We start from the raw sequence: 22500 nt of genomic DNA on the forward strand, positions 1-22500 counted from the left end.
AGAGAGAGAGAGAGAGAGAGAGAGAGAGGAGCTGGAGTTTGTCAATGTAGGTCACTCTCTCTCTCCCCTCTCTCTCTCCACTCTCTCTCTCCCCTCCATTCCTTCACCTCACAGCAAAATGCTCAGCTCAGTGTTAACTGAACTCAGAGAGAGTTCAGATGGGACTGAATGAACACCAAGGAGTTTAATGTGCTCCACATCTTGGCTGTAATCTCCTCTTTCCTTCCTCCGTTCCCCCCCTCCCATCCCTTTCTCTCTCCCTTCCAACTCACCCCCCCTCCCCCATTCCCCTCCCCCCCCCTCTCTACTGTACAGTCTTTGCATGTTTTTTTTCTATTCTCCAGGCTCTACTGAATGCCTGACTGACGCAACCAAAAATCAGCACCATGTGTGTGTGTGTGTGTGTGTGTGTGTGTGTGTGTGTGTGTGTGTGTGTGTGTGTGTGTGTGTGTGTGTGTGTGTGTGTGTGTGTGTGTGTTAATGGAAACCAGACCCTGGCCCTCCAACCCCCCCCCCCCCCCCCCACCCCTCTGCACACGGCCCACAATCCATTCACTCTGGTCCACTTCAACATGAGCTTGCGAAAGACAAAAGATAGAGAGAGAGGGAGAGACAGAGAGAGACAGAGACAGCGAGAGAGAGACACACACACACACACACACACACACACACACACACACACACACACACACACACACACACACACACACACACACACACACACACACACATTGAGAGACAGAGAGAGGAGGGCGTTTGCTAGGCTACTCTTTACATTCAAGGGATGAACAACTGGACTGGGAAAGCTCATTGTTCACAGAAAAAGAAACTATCATGACTGACGTTAAGTTTAAAGCTATTATTCTACCTCGCCATTTCAATGTGAACGGTCATTTATCAATCTGTCTCCGCACAACACTCCTGTTATTAGCAGATGGGCGTGATTTGAACAGTGTGACGAGCTGAAAACAGCCGATCTGCGTCGTGGGCTTGTAGATCGGCTGTTTTCCGGTGCGTGACACACCGCCATTATTAGCATCAACTCGTCTCGGTTGTTATTGTGGTAGAAATGTGTGGGAGGAGAGAAGACCGGTGCCTGTGCGTCTGTGTGAGAAAACCCCCCCCCCCCCAAAAAACTGTGTGCACGTAGAAGTGTGTGAGTGTGCACGTAGCCAAAAGGTGCACGTAGCAAAATCTGGAGCGTTCATTTAACTCCCAATAGTGTAAAAACAAAATTGTGTGACGTGATGTGTGTGTGTGTGTGTGTGTGTGTGTGTGCGTGTGTTTGAAAGTCCATCCGTGTCTGCTGGGGGATCATGTGACATGGCATTGTGAGCGTGCACGTGTGTTTGTGAGAGTAGGAACGAATACACACGCACACACGCACACACACACACACACACTCGCACGCACACACGCACACACACACACACACACACACACACACACACACACACGCAGCTGTCTTTCACATTCCTGTGTTGGTGGGAGGAACCAGCCCCCCGTTCTGGTGCCTGCTGTGTTTATAAGGCCTTACATAAAGAGTACAACATCACATACACACATATGCACACACGCACACGCACATGCACACACACACACGCACACACACACACACACGCACACACATGAGGGACCGTGACAAGACAAGGGCAACAACACGTTGGAATGAAGAGCACGGAAAGTGCAACACATCTGTCCTCATGGACACAATGAAAAGGTCACATCTGGCTGAACAATAACAAAGTACATTTGACTTGAATACTGTACTAAAGTACATGGTTTAGAGTAACCTGTACTTTACTTGATAATTAGTATTTTGGGATACGTTCTCTTCCACTACTTTTCAAAGACAAATATTGCTTTTTTGGGGAATTATGGATTAACCACTTAAGCTGTATTTAAAAAAAAAAAATTGCAGATGTACAAGCTCACAACGCGTGGCCTCATGTTGTGATCCGCGGCCCAAACACAGTCCTCCACATAAAAACATTTGAGAATGGCTGTCATATACATAGACAGACAGGTGACAAATGGTTGAAAATGAAAGGAAAAAACCTGTGTGGAACTATTACGAACGCAGACGTGTCGCCCGTCTACGTATTATGTGCATTTGCGTGCATGTGCATCCGTACACACTATGTGCAGTACTGACTGAAGCACATTTACAAAGAAAACTACCACAGGAAAACATTGACATTGTTTGAAATGTCACTTTGGGAACAAGCATTATTAAAGCTACAATCACTATAATGAATAAAGTGTTATTTTAAGCGATCCGTACGGTACAGTACGTTAATATAATATAACTAGTACATGTACAGTGGTTGGAGGGGGTCTCCCTACTCTTCCATTGAGACATTTAGACAATGTAATTATTTGAAGCAGACAGCGCACCGGATTGGACATTACATGCGCCACCATCTTTATTGTATAGTTTGGACCTATACTCTCCATGAGGAGAGGGAGACGACGGACATAAAACTTATGGATTGTAGCTTTAACAGCGCACAGAGACACAAAAAAAACACTCTGAACCTGACACTTGGTGTGAAGAAACAAACACTCAATGACCATGGAGTTTAATTTAACCACTTAAACCCTATATATATATATAGTACTTAGGGTGCGTTTGGAAATAATGCTCTGAGAATCCGGTGTCAGAGAACGCTCTGGTGTTGATGTCGTTTAGTCGTATCGGTTCATTTATGAACGGTCGGAGTTGCCAGTTTCATCTTTTAAAATACATTCAATCCATCCCATGTATAAACCTGTTTTGTTGATACACGTAGACGTCTAAAGGAGGAGTGCCAAACAACCATCGCGTTTTGCAATGACTATCATTTCCAAACGGCGACACTCGGACCATTCTGAACGTCCAAACCACCAGAGGGCGCTCCGACTCTCACAGAGTGTTATTTTCCGAACGCACCCTTAGTTGTCCGGAGTCCCCCTGGGGACCTCTACTAAAGGGCATTGAGAAGCACTGCTCTAATAGGGGGACGCTAGGGTGTCTAAGTGGTTAACCCTTTAAGACCTGGAACTGTGTCATTTTTAGATTTGAGCTAAAAAGCATAATTGTACACTTTGGCTATTCAAAAATAGCAGATATACAAGCTCATAGCGCGGCACCGAGTGCCGCGCTATGAACTTGTAGATCTGCTATTTTTGAAAAATCGTGAAAATGTGTGAAAATATTTGAATATAAATATTTTTAAAGCGAACATTTTTAACTCTATTCTTTGCTTCTAGGGGTCCCTGGAACAAAATATTTTGATGGGGGTCCGCGGCCAAATACATATAATTCTGGGGGTCCTTGACATGAAAAAGATTGAGAACCACTGATATAGAAACATGGGTTTTTCAGAAAACTGTTGGGATTTAGGAGACATGTAGAATCGGCTTCAGGTCTCAATGGGTTAATTGCAGTTGGGGTGCATCATCGTCACCGTCGTGGTCCTCATACCCAGTCCTGCAGCGAGCGCTTGCAGTGGACCAGGGCCCGGGGCGTCTCCTTCTTGTCCAGCGTCCTGAGGATGGCGTAGATCAGCACCAGGATGCACAGGACGAGCACCAGCGGCGCCGTCACCAGGACCAGGGTCATGACCTTGGAGTCGTTCTCCGCCACCCGCACCACCACGTCGACCTCCTCCGCGTCCTTGTCCTCCGGCGGAGTGTCCTTGTCCTCCGGCGGAGCGTCCTTGTCCTCCGGCGGAGCGTCCTTGTCCTCCGGCGGAGCGTCCTCGCCCGGGACGCGGTTGTAGTCGTCCTCGTCCGGGGTCCGGCGGCCGCTGTCGGGGTCCGAGGGGACCGCCGGCCCACCGTCTCTGCCCGCGTTGGTGTCCGCGTCGGAGGTGGGGTCGGGGTCGGGGTCCGGTTCGGGGTGGCGGACCCCCTGGCAGCCCATGAAGTCCTTGAGGATGGAGCGAGGGTAGCCCTGGTCCGCTTTGGTCCGGCTGTTATCGAACCTCCAGTAGTTGCTGCCTTTGTAGAAGTAGGTGTAGGCTGCAACGGGCAGAAACACAAAACACATTATTTTTTTTAAAGGTAGGGTAAGTGATATTTTTTGGTTAAAACAAAAAGTATTTTGTTAAAAGGTTAAAGCCCTATATTCTGATAGTAATCATTGCTATAGAGTGTTTGTTCAGTAACAGATGTCTCCCCGTCTCTCCAGCTCTTTAATAAACAGAAAATACATTTTCCGGTAGGTGTCAAAATCTCAGCCAATCGGGAGAAAGTACCCATTTTTAAGCTTCATTTTTATAGTGTTCCTGTTCCAATGTTGCCTGCTCATTTCTTAGTGTCATCACTTCCAATTTCATTTGTTTAATATATATATCCTGATCGAGTTCTCTGTCCTGATTGGATAAAATTGGAAATGAAACTGAAACTGAAACGAAAATGCATTTTCTGTTCATTAAAGAGCTGGAGAGACAAGGAGACTCCTTTTACTGAACAGACACTCTATAGCAATGAGTACTATCAGAATATAGAGATATTTAACAATTATTTCAATAATTGCAAATCACTTACCCTACCTTTAATTGAAACGCATTTGATCGTATATGTTGGATGTAAATTCAGAGCCCAAAGTCCAAAACTGTTACTTTTCAGGATTCAAATTCCAAAGGTATAAAAAGTAGCAGATCTACAAGCTCAAGTAGATCTGCTGCTTTTGTGTCACGCTGTAGTTATGATCAAGTAGGGCATTAATTAATTTACCAAAAAACACACAAATATGGAGATAACAGGTTTCTGCCCGACAACAACGATATAAGTTTTTGACTAGCCTGGAAACCAAACCAATCTGCCATTGCAAAATAATAAAATAAATTGCCTTCGGCAGATTACGTTTGGCACCGCTCAGTTGTGATTGGATTTCACTCCCTCCGAAGTATAGCGAGGGTCCAATCAGGGCCCAGGTATGCAAATACGGGACAGGTTTATCACCAGAGGCATTTTTTTGTATTCTTCCCTTGGAAATGCAGGTTCCACACAGAGAGAGTCCAGACTAATATCTACACAGTGATACTAGTCTGGCTCTCAGGGCCGGCCCTAGGATTTTCGTGGCCCTAAGCAAGATTTTTTTTGGTGCCCCCCCCCCCCCCCAAACACCCCCATTATATGTCATTTTTTATTGCATACTAAAATAATAACGCTAGTTGTTGGATAGGAGATATTTTCTTTTTTGGCCCCCTAGTGGTTGTGGCCCTAAGCGACCGCTTATATTGCTTATAGCAGCGGCCGGCCCTGCTGGCTCTGGCCAGGCTACTTTTTGACGACATGTCGGTATCAGCAGTTATGCAGCCCCGCCTTTTTTTAGGTGAACATTTGCAAAAGTTATAAAAAAGTTGTTGCGTTGTGAGCTTGTAGCATCCCTACAATTCTACATTCTAGAACAGGGGTCTTCAACCGGGGGTCCGGGACCCCTAGGGGGTCCTCAGAGTTACTAGAGGGAGGCCGCCAAATCTTTGTATGATGGGAATTTTGTTTTCTGTACATTAACCACTTGAATTCTAGCCTCCCTATTCTGAGGGGAACATTCGCCAAAATAGCAGATCTACAAGCTCACAGTGAGCTTGTAGATCTGCTATTTTTGGCAAAGAGTTTTGGTGTAGAGGGGAAAAAAGAGCAGACCAAGTACAGAGTCAACGGTCAAGTGTAAAAGTGATGATAGTGCTGTCAAACAAGTCAAGTCTATGAAGCTAATCTATGATTATGAAATCTATGAAGTGGTCTTTTTTTCTTCTTTTTTTTCATTGTAGCACACCCGAATACGGAAATGACGTCAATCGAAGATTTTCGTTCCCATCCGCCGCCGGCTCTAAAGCTTCCGTTAAATCGCCATTATCTCGGTGTTGTTTTTCTCCGCGCTGAACGCTGTTTAATAGAAACTGCGACTACTGCAAAATGGAATGTCGCCGATTGAAAATGTCTTCTCTGGGCCACTCACACAACTACCCTGTGTGTCTACAAACAGTTGAACATACGATCATAAGGTATTTAGCGAGGTCTGTGGTGAGGTGAAAAAAACAAAAAAATAAATAATAAATCGCTGGCAGTGGGTGAGTACATTATGATATTAAACTCTGGCATGGAATGTGTTAATGTATACGTTGGCTATAAAAAAATAGCAGATCTACAGAGCTTGTACATCTGCTATTTTCTTTTTTTTATATTCGAAAAATTCTTCTCTTCTGGGGGTCCCTGGCACAAAACCTTTGCAGATGTGGGTCCGCGGCCAAATACGTATATATATTTTTTATTGTATGTGCACACCCTCTCCCATTTTAACACATTTTAAAATGCGGCAGCCCTACCCTAGGTCTACATTCCAAACAGACCAGCGGAGACATTCGCTTAAATTTGGGTGGATAATGAAAACCAAGCTATAGCGGAGAGACTTGCTTCATTTTGGGTGGAGATGCAATGTTGGCCGTGCATTAGAGAGCCTCTGCCAGGAATGTACTGTAGTTTTCCAATCTCCAAAACCGGAGCTCACATTCCTATGGTTTCTCTCTCATATTCCCCCTGATTAATTCATAATGTATTTTCGTAAGGTTGGGTCCCGGGGCCAAAATACTCCTCCTTTGGGTCCGCAGCTGAAAAAAAGTACCCCCTGTTTTGGAAAATGCTCCGCAGTAATCATGTCAAGTATCTAGTGAGTCATATAGTGATGGACAAAGTACTTGAGTCAAAGTATAGATACTCCTAGAAAAATATCACTCATTTAACTCAAGTGAAAGTTGCTCTGTCAAATTTGTACTTAACTTGCGTTAAAGTGCTGGACGAGTACAAATTACAAAGCATATTTTACTTTTATTATCAGTGAATTTTGACATGTTCCAAAGAACTTTTGGAACATGATTTTCCAGAACTTTTTCAAAATAATAGTGAAAATAGCAGATTTACAAGCTCAAAACGTATCTTAACATTCTTACATTATACCATTATACACTGTATAAACATTATTGTTGTACTATATTATATTATCATATACTATCTTACACTATTATATTTGCTATATTTGTTTTCTTTTCTTTTTACTTTTTTGAGACTGAAATTATTTTCCTAAATTGTCATGTATGTAAGTGTTGAAAGGGTAAGCAAAATAAGCTATTTTAGCTTCAGCTTATACCTTTTTTGGTCATAACTATGTTATATTTATTTATTATTATTGTTTTATGCGAATGGAGCATATTGTTTTTTTGCATAGTGAAAATGATCAAAATAAAAACTTGCAAAGTGAAGTGAAAAAGTGCTACTATTGTTATTGTTAATACTTGTATCTCTTTCTGTCTCTCCTCTGTCTCTCCCTCTTCTTTCCCCCCGACACGGTCGAGGCAGAAGGCCGCCACCCTAGAGCCTCACTTTCAAAACTGCCCTAAAGAATCCCCTTCAGGAGGCTGCAATTCCAAACTGGCCCCTGTCAAAGTACTAACCTACCCCCCCCCCCCCTCCCCTCCTCCTAAAACTGTCTACTGTACATATTTCTTGTTTTTCATACCAGTAACCTGTAAGCTGATTGTATGACGTTCTGCATAGTAGTGTATATTTGTATGTCTTAAATGTCATCATGATTTGAGTGCACGGGGATCTCATTTTAAATAAGCCAAGTGCTTTTATGAGCGATCCAGTTTAGAGGACCTTGTATTGTGATTTGTACTTCCATGTACTGTTACCATGTCTTTCTAAAAAAAGTATTCAATCAAACAATCAGGGTCTGCCTGACGTTTCTTCCAGTTAAGGGGGAGTTTTTCGTTGCCACTGTCGCAAAATTGCTTGCTCAGGGTGGGACTGTGGGGTCTCTGCTCTACATGTAAAGTGTCTTGTTGCTCAGGATGGACTGTGGGGTCTCTGCTCTACATGTAAAGTGTCTTGTTGCTCAGGATGGACTGTGGGGTCTCTGCTCTACATGTAAAGTGTCTTGTTGCTCAGGATGGACTGTGGGGTCTCTGCTCTACATGTAAAGTGTCTTGTTGTTCAGGATGGACTGTGGGGTCTCTGCTCTACATGTAAAGTGTCTTGTTGTTCAGGGTGGGACTGTGGGGTCTCTGCTCTACATGTAAAGTGTCTTGTTGTTCAGGGTGGACTGTGGGGTCTCTGCTCTACATGTAAAGTGTCTTGTTGCTCAGGATGGGACTGTGGGGTCTCTGCTCTACATGTAAAGTGTCTTGTTGTTCAGGATGGACTGTGGGGTCTCTGCTCTACATGTAAAGTGTCTTGTTGCTCAGGGTGGGACTGTGGGGTCTCTGCTCTACATGTAAAGTGTCTTGTTGCTCAGGATGGGACTGTGGGGTCTCTGCTCTACATGTAAAGTGTCTTGTTGCTCAGGGTGGGACTGTGGGGTCTCTGCTCTACATGTAAAGTGTCTTGTTGCTCAGAGTGGGACTGTGGGGTCTCTGCTCTACATGTAAAGTGTCTTGTTGCTCAGGGTGGGACTGTGGGGTCTCTGCTCTACATGTAAAGTGTCTTGTTGCTCAGGATGGGACTGTGGGGTCTCTGCTCTACATGTAAAGTGTCTTGTTGCTCAGAGTGGGACTGTGGGGTCTCTGCTCTACATGTAAAGTGTCTTGTTGCTCAGGGTGGGACTGTGGGGTCTCTGCTCTACATGTAAAGTGTCTTGTTGCTCAGGATGGGACTGTGGGGTCTCTGCTCTACATGTAAAGTGTCTTGTTGCTCAGGATGGACTGTGGGGTCTCTGCTCTACATGTAAAGTGTCTTGTTGTTCAGGGTAGGACTGTGGGGTCTCTGCTCTACATGTAAAGTGTCTTGTTGTTCAGGATGGACTGTGGGGTCTCTGCTCTACATGTAAAGTGTCTTGTTGCTCAGGATGGGACTGTGGGGTCTCTGCTCTACATGTAGTGTCTTGAGCATGGTACTTGAGTAGTATATGTACTTAGTTACTTACCTCCATCATCACTGAGGAAGGCTCCATTTGGTGAGGAAGGGATCCTTCCCCATCTACTGATGGGTTTGGGGAAGTCTGAGTCAGTACTCCTACTCTCCTCATTGTAGCGCCAGTACCTACGCGTGCACACACACACACACACACACACACACACACACACACGCACACACACACACACACGCTTCATTTTACTCACATTAATGAATGGATGTATGCACACACCCAGTCAACCCATGCACCCACACAAAATTAAACCACCCATTACAAATGTTCCATATCGTATGGATGAGAAACTTTGTGTGTGTGTGTGTGTGTGTGTGTGTGTGTGTGTGTGTGTGTGTGTGTGTGTGTGTGTGTGTGTGTGTGTGTGTGTGTGTGTGTGCGTCTGTTACGTACCTGTCTCCTCTGAAGAAGTAGGTGAATCCGTTGGGCTCCCACCAGATGGCGGTGTCGATGCGGTCGGCAGGAACTCCCTTGCCGTATTCCTCTAAAGGCTGAGGGTACCCAGGCACCACGTCAGCCTCTCTGAACAACCAGTACCTGTCATCTGATAGAGAGACACAGAGACAGAGAGAGAGAGAGAGAGACAGACAGAGTTAGATGATGAAGATGCTCTTAGATTTGTGGGTTCTACTCTTAGAACACAGATTAACCATGTTTTGACCCAAATCTTCTAAAAAGGTTCAAAACATCATCGACAAACCATTCCTCTACCACTCTCAATGAGATTTTGAAAGATTTTGAAAGGTTAAAAATCTGAACACATCGGCTGCATAATTGCAGATACCGATGTTTTTAGAAAACTCAAGTAGAGGTGGAGAGTTTTTATTGAAAATACGTATTTTTTTTAATTAACACTTTTGAAACTTTTCGCCTACAATGACACGCCCAAAATAGGGATGCCATGTAAGTGGTGAAAAATTGGGACACATACTGTAATAATTGCACATAACGGTGTTATGAAAAAGTAAATTAATGACCAACATTTCGACCAAGCCGATACATCAACAGGACTCTAACAGTGCTCATTCCCAGTAGGAAAAGGCAGAGGAGAGAGAGAGAGTATAAACTTGAGGTATAACACTTATTTTCCTAACGTTCTATATGTGGAAATAAATGTCCCCTGACCTTGTTGGACAGACTTTTGAGGCACTTTCCAACATTACAGCCAAACTATGTCAGTATTTGTCCTCTCTCCCAGCTGGTGCGCGGTGCAGCAGCGCTCTGCACTGACTTTCTTTTTGAACGGTTGACCCCAACATTCTAAAACGACAGATTCTCCGCTTGACGAATGTATCGTGAAAATAGGAAAAGAGACGGCGGACCAAAACAAATGTATCCAGGGCCAAAAAGCATTAAATCAATATCACGGTATGTCATGGTGAAAGTGCAAGCACCGCAACGCAATATCCTTCATCCAGACAGACCCACACGTTTCATTCAAGAGATACAAAACTCTCCACGCGCACACACACTGTATGCCGGCCTGAGATACACAGGATGATACACTCACAGGTGTGTATTATGTTGCCCTGAGAATGTATTTTTAAATGTCTCAAATATTAACTGTGTTTAAAGTATACCAGAGTTATACAGTAGCTGTGTTGAATTAATACAATCTCTTAAATCAGGGGACTGGGTTACCATCTTATGGGATTAAGTGTTAACTGTTAACAATCCGCGGGCCCGCCATTTTTGCATTTTTCAGACAAACTATATGCTCATATATGATAATAGCAGTGTTATAAAGGCATCTATTAATAGAACATATTTCGGCGAAAATTAAAAAACCTTCTATTCCAGTAAGTTCAAACTTGTATTACTCGATGTCTGTTGCACATAGAGTTGATTATTTTTGCTGGGGAAAACCTTAAAGGTAGGGTAAGTGATTTACTTTGGTTAAAATGAGCTCTTTATTAAAACAGAAAATGCATTTTCAGTGCTCTCTCCTGATTGGCTTAAAATGTGTCACCTACCTGAAAATGATCGTATATTCTGTTTACTAAAGAGCTGGAGAGACCCCTGTGACCGAACAAACGCTCTGTAGCAATGATTACTATCACAATATAGTACTTTAACCTTTTAACAAAAATACAAAAATAAACCAAAACATATCACTTACCCTACCTTTAAAAATGAGACCATGCCCATGCATTTATTCCAAGAGGTTCAAGAACAACAATCAATTCACTTTGGGTGAATATGCTGTGTATGTATAGGCGTGTTTTGTAAATTATACAGGATTGTTAACAGTGGAACTTTGCAGCTGAAAATCTCAGGTCTCCTCTGATGGAGTCAACCAGCCGCTTCTTTTCACCTGACATTGAGGAGGAGTTTCAGTGGGAGGACGTAGCGCATGTGTAGGAACACCCGCTATCCCCCCCGGTTCATCTCCCTGGTTAACACATGGGGTGCCAAAACCGTATTTATACGGTTTTGCAAAAGGTGCAAAAAGTTACTCGGAGTGCCAAAACCGTATAGAAACGGTTTTGGTGTTTTTTTTGTTTTTCTCCACATGGGAGGGGCTAGAGCAGCTCTGGGAGTACCCATTGTGATCCTGAGAAGGATAGGCCAGATGGATCACCGGGAACAAAAACATGGCTCCCCATCCGCTTCCTGTCTATTTCCTTCTTTAAAACGTCTGTATCTCCGAATCTGTTTCCGGTGGGGAAAACCGGTCACGCGCGATGCGCGATCCCCCCCCCCCGTTGTAACTCACGAGTGAAATGTTATGGTTCCAGGATGTAGCCAGGGTCATCGCGCTCCATGAATGCATGGTTTATTTTTACGTGGATGTGCTCGTCGTGGAGTCTAGAGCTTTAAACAGTTAATGGGGAGAATGCTGGCACCCACGGTAAGTTGTTATTAAAAAATCCAGGCACCCAATGTGTTAACAGATGCCCCGAACCAACCTGTAGGAGGCGCTAGCCTAGTGCAGCGACAGAAATCACTCTCCCCTTGACGGGCCGGAGCGCCCAGCCAAGCCGGATGCATCGGGGACGAATCAAACCACAGTCTCTCCATGATGGTGAGCGAGTACATTAACTTCTGCAACACGTCCCACACGTGTGACACTTCTCAATGTGATACGTGTGTCAAAAGCTCGCTTCTAGAGCTGGAAGGTCACCGCCAGCCTACGTAAAATGACGCGTTTCAATGAGTTTTATGTAGGTTGGTGGTGACTGTCCGGCGCAGAGAGCGAGTTCTTCAGCTCCCGATAAACAAGCTCTTAACACATACAGTGCCAAGATCGCATCGATGCGTTCTTTCAAATCCATCGCTTGAGTGCCAGGATTCCAAAGAACGCATTGATGCGTTCTTTTGAATTTTCATTGTTTAATCTGTGATCGCACGGCTGTGTTTATTTCTCATCAACACTTTCGTTTTCCACTTACGTCACACTCACCCGGAGCCGGATGTAAAAAAAAAAAATCATTTCCGGGTCACGTTGTTTTTCTCCGGTGATTTTCGGCCAGAATAAGGAAAAACAAGTTTTTTCACACGGTATAACAAACGAACGGACAGCTCAACTTCTATTTTCTTTGGTCCGGGTGACTAACAGTCATCGTCGTAGTGTATCACATCGTTTTCAGGCCGATCAGCGGGCCGGGAATTGTCGAAAACGTCACATCCTTTGAATGACCGGATATGACGTGGGCCTGTTTGGGAGGGGGCGAGCGAGGTGATCAATGTTTGGATTTGCTGCTCTCTACTGGTGGAACAATCGTAGGTGCTTGACAACACAATCAGAGAATGTATTTGAATGAAAAATTACAAAACAAAAAAAATAAAAAACACGCAAATTGCTGGCACAGGGGTGAGTACATTATGAATAAACTCTGGCAGTCAATGTGTTAAGTATCACTGAAGTTCCACTTTAGCCAATTAAGACCGGGAACGCATCTGTGTCACTTTAGATTTCTTTGGCTATTTTTTTGAAAAATCGTGAAAATGTGTGCAAATCTTTGAATATATATATATACATTTTTAACTCAAATCTTTGCCTCTGGGGGTCCCTGGAACAAAATATTTTCATATGGGGGTCCGCGGCCAAATACATATCATTTTGGGGGTGCTTGACATGAAAAAAACAAGAGAACAACTGATATAGCAACATACTTTTTTCAAAAAACAAACTGTTAGGATTTAGAAGACATTTGTAGAATCCCCCCAGAAGCAAAGATTTTAGTTAAAAATGTTCACAAAAAAATGAAAAAGAATCATGATTGTTCAAAAATAGCAGATCTACAAGCTTGTAGCGCGGCACTCGGTGCCACGCTACAAGCTTGTATATCTGCTATTTTTTAATAGCCAAAGAAATCAAAAAATTACTCAGATTATTTCCCGGTCAAAATGGGTTAAAGTCAGTTAAAAGTTCAGATAAACGGAGTAGTATGTACAGACCTTTGAAGAAGACAAATTTGCCGTCGTGGCGTTCATAGGCGGCGTCGATGTCGCTGGGCAGACCGATCCAGAAGACAGATATGGGCATGGGGTAGTTGTCCAAGACCCGGTTCCTACGCACCCGCCAGAACCAGCCCCCCTGCAACACAACACACAATGTAACGTTACATCCATGGCGTAGTTTCTCTTTAAAGGTAGGGTAACTGATTTTCTTTGGTCAAAATAAGCGTTTTTATAGCTCTATATTCTGATAGTAATCATTGCTATAGAGTGTTTGTTCAGTAACAGGAGAGTCTCCATGTCTCTCCAGCTCTTTATTAAACAGAAAATGCATTTTCAGGTCAGGATACCAATTGCTTCCAATCAGGATAGAGAACTCAGTCAGGATACAGATTAAACAAGTGGAATTGGAAGCGGTGACACTATAAAAACTAGAAAAAGTGCTCCTCGGAGCACAGGTCTCCGCCAGGTCAGGTACGTTATTGTGGCCTCCTGGTGGCGCTATAATAGGGCAATGTGAAAAGGGTGCCATTTCTTCTTAGGTCTTTCACGGCAATCGGACACTGCATTCATGATTTGAGGCATTTTGTTCCAAAACTGTGTTTTGCTAAATTAGACCTGCTGGTGGCGCTATAACAGGCCAATGTGAAAAATGGGGCAGAGGTTCTGAATTGGCATCCAGGGAGTGTGTGTGCACAGTTTCACAGCGAGCGGGCCAACGGTGGCGGAGATTAGCTGGTAACACACGGACAGGACACACACACGGACGGACGGACACATACACGGACGGACGGACGGACACATACACGGACGGACGGACGGACACATACACGGACGGACGGACGGACACATACACGGACGGACGGACGGACGGACGGACGGACACATACACGGACGGACGGACGGACGGACGGACGGACGGACGGACGGACGGACGGACGGACGGACGGACGGCCTTTCGGCCTGGCGGAGACAATGAAGCTGATAAATGGGTATTCTCTCCCGATTGGCTGAAATGTTGCCACCTACCTGAAAATGTAATTTCTGTGTATTAAAGAGCTGGAGAGACAGGGAGACCACTGTTACTGAACAAACACTCTATAGCAATGATTACTATCAGAATATAGGGCTTTAACCTTTTAATACAAAACTTTTTGTTTATACCAAAAAATATCACCCAAACTTTAAGGTTATTTTTCTTTCTTTCTTTTCTCTTTTCCGTTATGCCAATTATTCCTCCCACTGCTTGTCCCAGCTGTTGTAACCTACTGGCTCACCTGCCAGTAAGGAGCCCCCACGGAGAGGATGTAGCGCCTCCGTCCTACTCCACCTGTTCAACTTTCCCCTACTGACAGGCGCCGCCCCAGCCCGTAGGAGAGTATCTGTAGTGACAAAGATCAGCCTTCCTGCCTGTCTTGTGTTCGTATAGAGATGCTTGGCATGCCGGGCGCACCGCGGTAGGGCATTAACAGAATAGTCGAATATTCGAATATTCGACTATCAAACCGACTATTCGACTATCAAACCACTACTTTTTTCTTTTTTATTAGATTTTTTTTTTTGGGGGGTTTTCTACAGCAGACACGCAGCTGTGAGCTCTGGTGTGACGTCAACTCGCATTCCTTGAGTAGAGTCATCAATGCCATTAAAAAAAAAGAAAAAAAAAAAAAAGAAAAAAAATCTTTTTATTATTATAATTTTTTTAATCAAATCGATTAATCGAATATTCGAATACTTATAGGTCGAATAATTCAAATGCTAAAAATCACTATTCGTGAACGCCCTACACCGCGGTGGATTCTCTTTCAGTTTTGCTTCCCTTCGTCACACCTATTTATTTCACATTATTCTGGATTCTCTTTCCTGTGGCTTAACTCTCTCATCCTGAATCGCAACAAAAGGTTTCATTCATTTCCTGCTCAGGGCCAAGGCTATGTAAAGAAGGATATGATCTCAACATCAGATCTCTTGGTCAGACAGAGCCAGCTGGCAGACACTGTCTGTCAGGCACATGGGAGGCAAAACTGGAGCCAGAGGTCGGGTGGAATGCATTGAAGTCAATGAGAGCCCGGTGGACGATCGCATGAATAAACACTATTTCTGAATGACCGCGACCTTATCGGCTCAGGAAAATAAAAGAATACATGAATCACAAACGAAAATACTGAAAATAGCGGAAAATACCAAAAATAGGAGATCTACAAGCGCATAACGCATCGTGATGCGACACGTGAAAATAGCCGAAAATAGCCGAACTACAAGCTCTGTGAGCTTGTAGATCGGCTATTTTCACAATGTTTGCCTCTGTATTACGTAGTATTTGACAATTTGGCCAATTTGGAATTAAAAAGGTAAACATTAAGTTACATTAATTTGTCAGTGTCACTTTATAAATGTGCAGATACCCTATATACACTTATACTGTATGTTGGTTTGTTTACTGTTGAGTGAGAAAACAATGTTACACATTACAAGCTAATCATTTGGGGACCCCCCAAAATGATTTGGGGACCCCGCTGGGGGTCCCGAAAACCAGTTTAGAAACCACTGCTTTAGAACATGGAAAACAGGGAAAAAGACGGCAGTTGACCTATCATTTGACCGTACACTGCAATAAGTTCAGATTCAAACAACATAGCTCCTGCTGAATGCACTTCTTACTTATGTATTAAAGGTTATTATTATTGATAAAATGGTTATGTAGAATCATTGTTACAATAATCCATCCACAGAGCTTTTAAAAATCTTTTTAAATCTTATATTGTAGCCTCTACTCTACAGAATGTAGCATTGGTATCAGCACCAAGAACATGAGTCATCCTGCCTTTTTCCAAATAGCATTGTTACGCTCATTCTGTTTATCAAAGTGAGCGTCGGAAGTTCTCAGATTGGATTTAAGTTAACACATCAATTAGTTTCATTCTAATGAGGGAGCAGATGTGCAGGAGGTGCACTCACTGCCCTGCTGTCAAAAGCTGTGATATTAATGTTACATCAATCCTGTTGGATTCATCATCCAACATTTATGTTCCCCTTGTTTTGCAGAAAGAGGATCATACAGGCTGTCCTGCTCTCAGTCTTAAGACTGTGGGGACATCATTTATAGACATGCTGCCGACACCACCATTAAGCCCCTAGATGCCATCTAGCACTCTGCTAAGGTTCATCACAGGTGACCCATATAATACCCACCATTGCACTTTCTACACCAAGGTTGGATGGCCCTCTCTCTCCATGAGACCAGACCATCATTGGTACATCTACATTTATAAAGCGCTGTTAAATAAATCACCAATATATCTTTCATCACTGTTAAAACCAAATACTTCCACCCATCAAACACGCTCTCAGGAATACATCCCATTATTGATCCCCAAGGCCAACACCAAGCTATAGGTAAAACAGCCTTCGGTTTTAGCGCTCCCTTGGAATACAATGCACTTTAACACATCGACCGCCAGAGGTTAATCTCATAATGTACTCACCAGTGCCAAGGTGTTTTTGTTGTTTTTTAGTTTTTTTCATGTCGCCATAGATCTTGTTAAAATCCTTAAGATTGAGCCGTACACGGTCTGTTTACATCCGCGACATCTCAACGTATCTCCCAGTGAAAATCACGTGTCAAACGGGGCATCCATGTTGTATTTAGAGCGGATTACGTTAAACAGTGAAATGCGAGGAGAAAAAACTACAGGAAGAGAATTGAGTTTCAGTTCGTAATCTCGGCATCATTGAAAATGAGGGCTCTGTCCTCAATGTGTTTCTGAGAAAATAAATAAAGGTTGAATGAAATGTATCGTATCCATTGTTGCTGGCCGCCACAGAATCTGTGATATTAACATCGAAACAAGCTGCACGTTAAGAGGGAAACCGTGGCTTTGCAGGCTATTCTGTAAACTCCAGGTACAGTCAATTTAGTTTTTCGCCTTAAAACACAAAATCAGAAACCTTAGTTGATAAAGAGACATCTGGGAAGCCACATGGCAGCGTGAAATATTCCCAGAAATACAGACGAATGTTTAAGGTTATTTTGGACACGGTTCACCTTGCAGGCTGGCTGTCTACAATACAAAACCTATTGTTTTGTATGGTGTGCAGCTGGTCCTCGTCTCCCAAGACATATTTCTCCCCAGAGACTAAATAAAATGACCTTGAACCTGGTCTGCTGCTGGTTTAGCTGCACACAGGCTGCTGCACTGCTGCGCTACCAGTGGTGGAAAAGGTACTATTTTTTACTTAAGTAAAAGTATCAATACTGCAATGTAGAAATAGTCTTTTACAAGTAAAAGTCCGGAATTCTAAATTTACTTGAGTAAAGGTACAAAAGTATTGGTATCAAAATGTACTTACAGTACCAAAAGTAAAAGTACTCGTTATGCAGAATGCCCCATTTCACAAGTTCAATATGTATACAAATCTTTTGAAAATAGCAGATCTACGACGCATTGTGAGCTTGTAGATCGGCTATTTTCAAATGGCTGAAATGCATATAGGACTGAAGTGGGTAATGTTTTGTAATAATAATCAAAATCTACAAAGTAACTAGTAACTAAAGTTTTCAAATAATTGTAGCGGAGTAAAAGTACAATATTTGCCTCAGAGATGTAGTGGAGTAGAAGGTGTGTGCCGCGCTATGAGCTTGCAGATCTGCTATTTTTTTTTCCAAATTTTTGCAAATCTTTGAATATATATTTTTCAAAGGGAACATTTGTAAAATATTTTGTTCCAGGGATCCCCCAGAAGCAAAGATTGGAGTTCACTTTAAAAATATATATCCTCAAAGATTTGCACAACTTTTCACAATTTTTCAAAAATAGCAGATCTACTGTACAAGCTCATATTTTTGAATAGCCCCAAAAAAAATCAAAAAATGACAAATATGTGTTCCCGGATTGAATGGGTTAATTAATACAATTGAATTGAATTGAACCACCATCAATGTCACTTTCACAAATTCTCAGAAATAGCGAAAAAAATAGCCGATCTACAAGCTCACAACGCATTGCAGTGCCACGCTGTAGCACGACAAAGTAGGGCAAATATGGAAATACAAGGTTTCTGCCCAAACAGCAACGCATTCTGATCTTTAGATTCCATTCCTCCTCATCCTCCTGCATGCTGGCTCAGTCTCTCACAGTGGTGGAAAGTAACTAAGTACATTTACTTAAGTACTGTACTTAAGTACAATTTTGAGGTATTTGTACTTTACTTGAGTATTTCCAATTTCCATTACTTTTACTTCTACTCCACTACATCTCAGAGGCAAATATTGTACTTTTACTCCACTACATTTACTTGAAAACCTTAGTTACTAGTTACTTTTCAGATGTAAATTATGATATAATGAAACATACATTAAACACTTTAGCCCTATTTTATACCTAGGCTATTTGAAAATAGCAGATCTACAAGCTCACAACGCGTCGCAGCGCGACGCGTTGTGAGCTTGTAGATCGGCTATTTTCAAATATTTAGTACTTTTACTTTTGGTACTTTAAGTACATTTTGATGCCAATACTTTTGTACTTTTACTCAAGTAAATTTTTAATTTTGGACTTTTACTTGTAACAGAGTATTTTTATATTGCAGTATTGGTACGTTTACTTAAGTAAAGCATTTGAGTACTTTTTCCACCACTGCCTGCATGCCGGCTCAGTCTCTCACCTTAAAAACAAACATCTCTCCTCTCAGCACCGTCACCGTGTCAAAGTCTCCATCGCAGATGTCTGGAGCCTGGTGGTGGTCCGGCTGTTTGGGGGGCCGGGGGGGAGGAGGAGGAGGGGGCGGCGGCCGTCTCACGGCGGGCGTGACGGGGGGCTCCGGGTCCGGCTGGGGGTCCGTGGGACCGGGGGGGGTGGGCGGGGGGAGCGCAGAGGGCCGGCTGGGGGGGTCGTCGCTAGGCGGCTCCGGGGGAGGAGGAGGGTCCGGGTCGAGGGGGGCGGCGGTGGGACGCGGCGGCGGGGTGTCGTCGGGCGGGTTATCGGTCGGATCGGCCCAGGGGGTGGGGTCTCGTTCAGGGGGCGGGGGAGGCGACGTCGGGGAGTGGCTGTGAGTGTTGTCGTCGTCGTCGTCGGAGGCGGGGCTCGGAGCCGAGGTGGGAGGGAGGTCGGTGGGAAGAGGAGAGCCTGGGAAACATGTCCTTAGAGTTATTAGGAGGAACAGTAACTTCTAACCAATAAGTCGGCCATTATTTATTTATTTATTTTCGACGTTATTGGCAATTATGCAGCTGATAAGCTGAATTAGCCTGGTAAACCCCCCTCCCTCCGGAAATCTCATTTGCATTTGGTTTCAGGAAGGAGGGTCTGGGATTGCTCACAGAGTAAAGCTGCCCGAGCTGCTGCGCATTCGAACCAATCAGTGGCTGCTAGGGGCGGGATCATCCAATCACCTGCCTAGTAGCTTGAAAAAATGAAACTCCGTCTGTCATCGATTCTGCGCCCGGAGTCTCAGATGCAAGTACGCTGTGAAACAAAATGTGTGTCGCAAGCTTCTTCCATTTGACGGAGTGAGGTTAAAGCTGAATAGGGCGGTTAAATAAAAATAAAGTTGTGTTTATTTGTTTATTTTATTTGTAATAATCGATTTGTTCACCCTATGGAGACTTGAATTCATGGATATTATTTAGTTTTTGACGCATTCCTAAGACAATAATGTGTTGACCGGCAGCGGTTCCAGAATTCACCCTATGAATTCAAGTCTTCATAGGGTGACTAATCGATAGAAAAAAGATTATTTTTTGGGTGAACTATCCCCTTTAATCAAATCAAAAGTTGCTCAAATTGAAATGATTTCAACATTCTGCACTTTTTGACAAAGTGTCAAAACCTCTGTAATTGGTGGTCTAGGAATCTGACCCCCAAATCGGCGATCGGTCGGGCTCTAAAGGCCAAACCCTCGCAACTCCTTGCAACAAAACAGTTTGAAGTCCATGTCACACCAATGCAACTCCTTTCAACTACCGTTGGGGATAATGGTCGCGAGTTGCAAGGAGTTGCATTGGTGTGGACTGGCCTTAATGAAGAAATCTGTTTATTTATCTTTTCTGTAAACGCAGGAGGAAGGAGTAGAGTTGCCCTGAGGCGCTGAGTGGAAAACTATTCTAGTAATGATGTCTGACTCGACTTTACGTCCCTATCTGTCCAGTAGAGGGTGCTGTAGCTCAACTATGCACACCTCTAGATCACCTTGTTTTCATCTGTGATGTGAATTACCCCTGGCATGGCTCTGAGCCCAGTCATTCTGACACTTTTCTTGTTCCTGGCTTTGTCATTCTCTTCCTGTCCCTCTCTCTCTCTCTCTCTCTCTCTCTCTCTCTCTCTCTCTCTCTCTGAGTGTGTGTGAGTGTGTGTGTGTGTAATTTTCCATTCAGTATTGCTTGGGGATGGGAGCCCTGCTGGTCGCTAAGAGAACATAACACAGTTAGTTATGTAACACAGACATCAATCACTAGACCTCAGGGCCAACACAAACCTCTCTAGACCTCTAGATCTGAAACCTTTTCATGTCAAGGCCCCCCACATCCATACATATTTGGCCGCGGACCCCCATTTGAAAAAGACGTTGTCCATTTGTCAAAAAACATTTTTTCAAAATAATACGTCGACAAGCTCACATCGCAAAGCGACACATTGTGAGCTTGTAGAACGAGTATTTTCGAATAGCAGAAGAATACAATAGCAATTACATTTTCAACCTACCTATCTTCATATAATTGGTCCTTACTAATGCTTATTATAAGAGGGTACCATTTCTGTCTACTCACTCTGTCTCAGAGTCTGTGGACAGTTCAGAAACCTGCCTACTAGTGACAGGCAGCAGGTTTGGTCATTTTTTTTATTTATTTTTTCAAGGTTTTTTTATTTTATATTTTCACATACAGGTCTATAATAAAGGGCATACAAAAAACGGTGAATGTATGTTACCCCTCCCACCCCCCCAAAGTTCCCGCTCCGAAAGAGCCACAACCCTGGTATCTCCTTGTACCATTAAAACAAAGGACAATACAGACAAATAAGACACAATTGCAATGAAAAGTCAAAAAATAAATTAAATAAAAATAAAGTATACACAGTAGAATATATATATTATTAAAGAAAGATTTTAAATGAATTAAAAAAATATATACATACACAAAAAATATAATACAAAAACAAATTCAGTGGGGTCAATGTATGGGTCATTAATGTCAGCAGCATTCAGTCTCTCTATATATGTTAAAAAAGGTTGCCAGATAGGTTTGGTCATTTCTAATCTCTCAAGAACAGATTCAGAGCAGCGCGCTGCGAGCCCCGTTCTGAACACGTGCGCGTTAGCCTACAAGTGGGCGTGCCTTCAGATCAGGAAGCAGGCCGCGTTTTACCCAATCAAATGTAGTGGGCGGGATTTAGATCTGCGCGCTCGCGTCCCACTGAAAACTCATTTAACAATAGCGTCCTCGGAGCCGGCAAAACCACGGAAAGTTAGTAACATTTTAACTTGTTCTTTCATCATAGAAACAAGAGGGCTTAGAACCAAAACCATCCATGTTCTCTGGGAGAAATGGTGTTAGTGTTCCGTGGAGAAATATTGTTAGTGGGAATGAAAACATAGTCGCACCGCCGGAAGTGGAGGGCTGAGGGCAGACACCAAACGCCGGTTTCCAGCCGCATAGGTTTAGTTAATCTTCAAAACAATCTGCTAGTATAGATATATGATTGATGACGAGATAAACAGACTCTGGTTTCAGAACAACGGAACACGTCATATGTGGAGTGTGTGCGAACACACACACACACACACACACGCACGCACACGCACGCACGCACGCACGCACGCACGCACACACACACACACACACACACACACACACACACACACACACACACACACACACACACACACACACACACACACACACACACACACACACACACACACACACACACACACACACACACACAGGCTAAAGAGCGGCATGCAGTACAATGTCATCTGTGTTAATCCACAATGCCATCTATTCACCCGAGGACACAGTGACATCACTATAATGACATGTATAATAATGTCCTTTTACATGTCATGGCTGTCGGGTCACATGGTGGAAACATTCTATGTCCAAAACCATACTTTTACTTCAACTCCACTGCAGCTCAAAGGCAAATATTGTACTACAATACTACAATTATTTGAACACTTTAGTTACT

General features: G+C 43.4%; 1 protein-coding gene across 1 annotated transcript in view; it reads right to left on the reverse strand.

The window, feature by feature from the left end:
• Positions 1-523: 523 nt before the first annotated feature.
• Positions 524-22500, reverse strand: part of LOC308091696 (matrix metalloproteinase-15-like) — a 41310-nt gene continuing 19333 nt past the window's right edge. Inside the window, exons 7-11 of the mRNA XM_080437373.1 lie at positions 18980-19440; positions 13316-13454; positions 9308-9458; positions 8912-9027; positions 524-4005 (exon numbers count right to left, since the gene is read on the reverse strand). Coding sequence (XP_080293499.1) covers positions 3461-4005; positions 8912-9027; positions 9308-9458; positions 13316-13454; positions 18980-19440 — 1412 coding nt within the window. The 3' untranslated portion in view covers positions 524-3460. The remainder of the gene's footprint in view (positions 4006-8911; positions 9028-9307; positions 9459-13315; positions 13455-18979; positions 19441-22500) is intronic.

The sequence above is a fragment of the Gymnoscopelus braueri genome (genome assembly GCF_963280865.1).
Source record: "Gymnoscopelus braueri genome assembly, chromosome: 9".
Classification (NCBI taxonomy): domain Eukaryota; kingdom Metazoa; phylum Chordata; class Actinopteri; order Myctophiformes; family Myctophidae; genus Gymnoscopelus; species Gymnoscopelus braueri.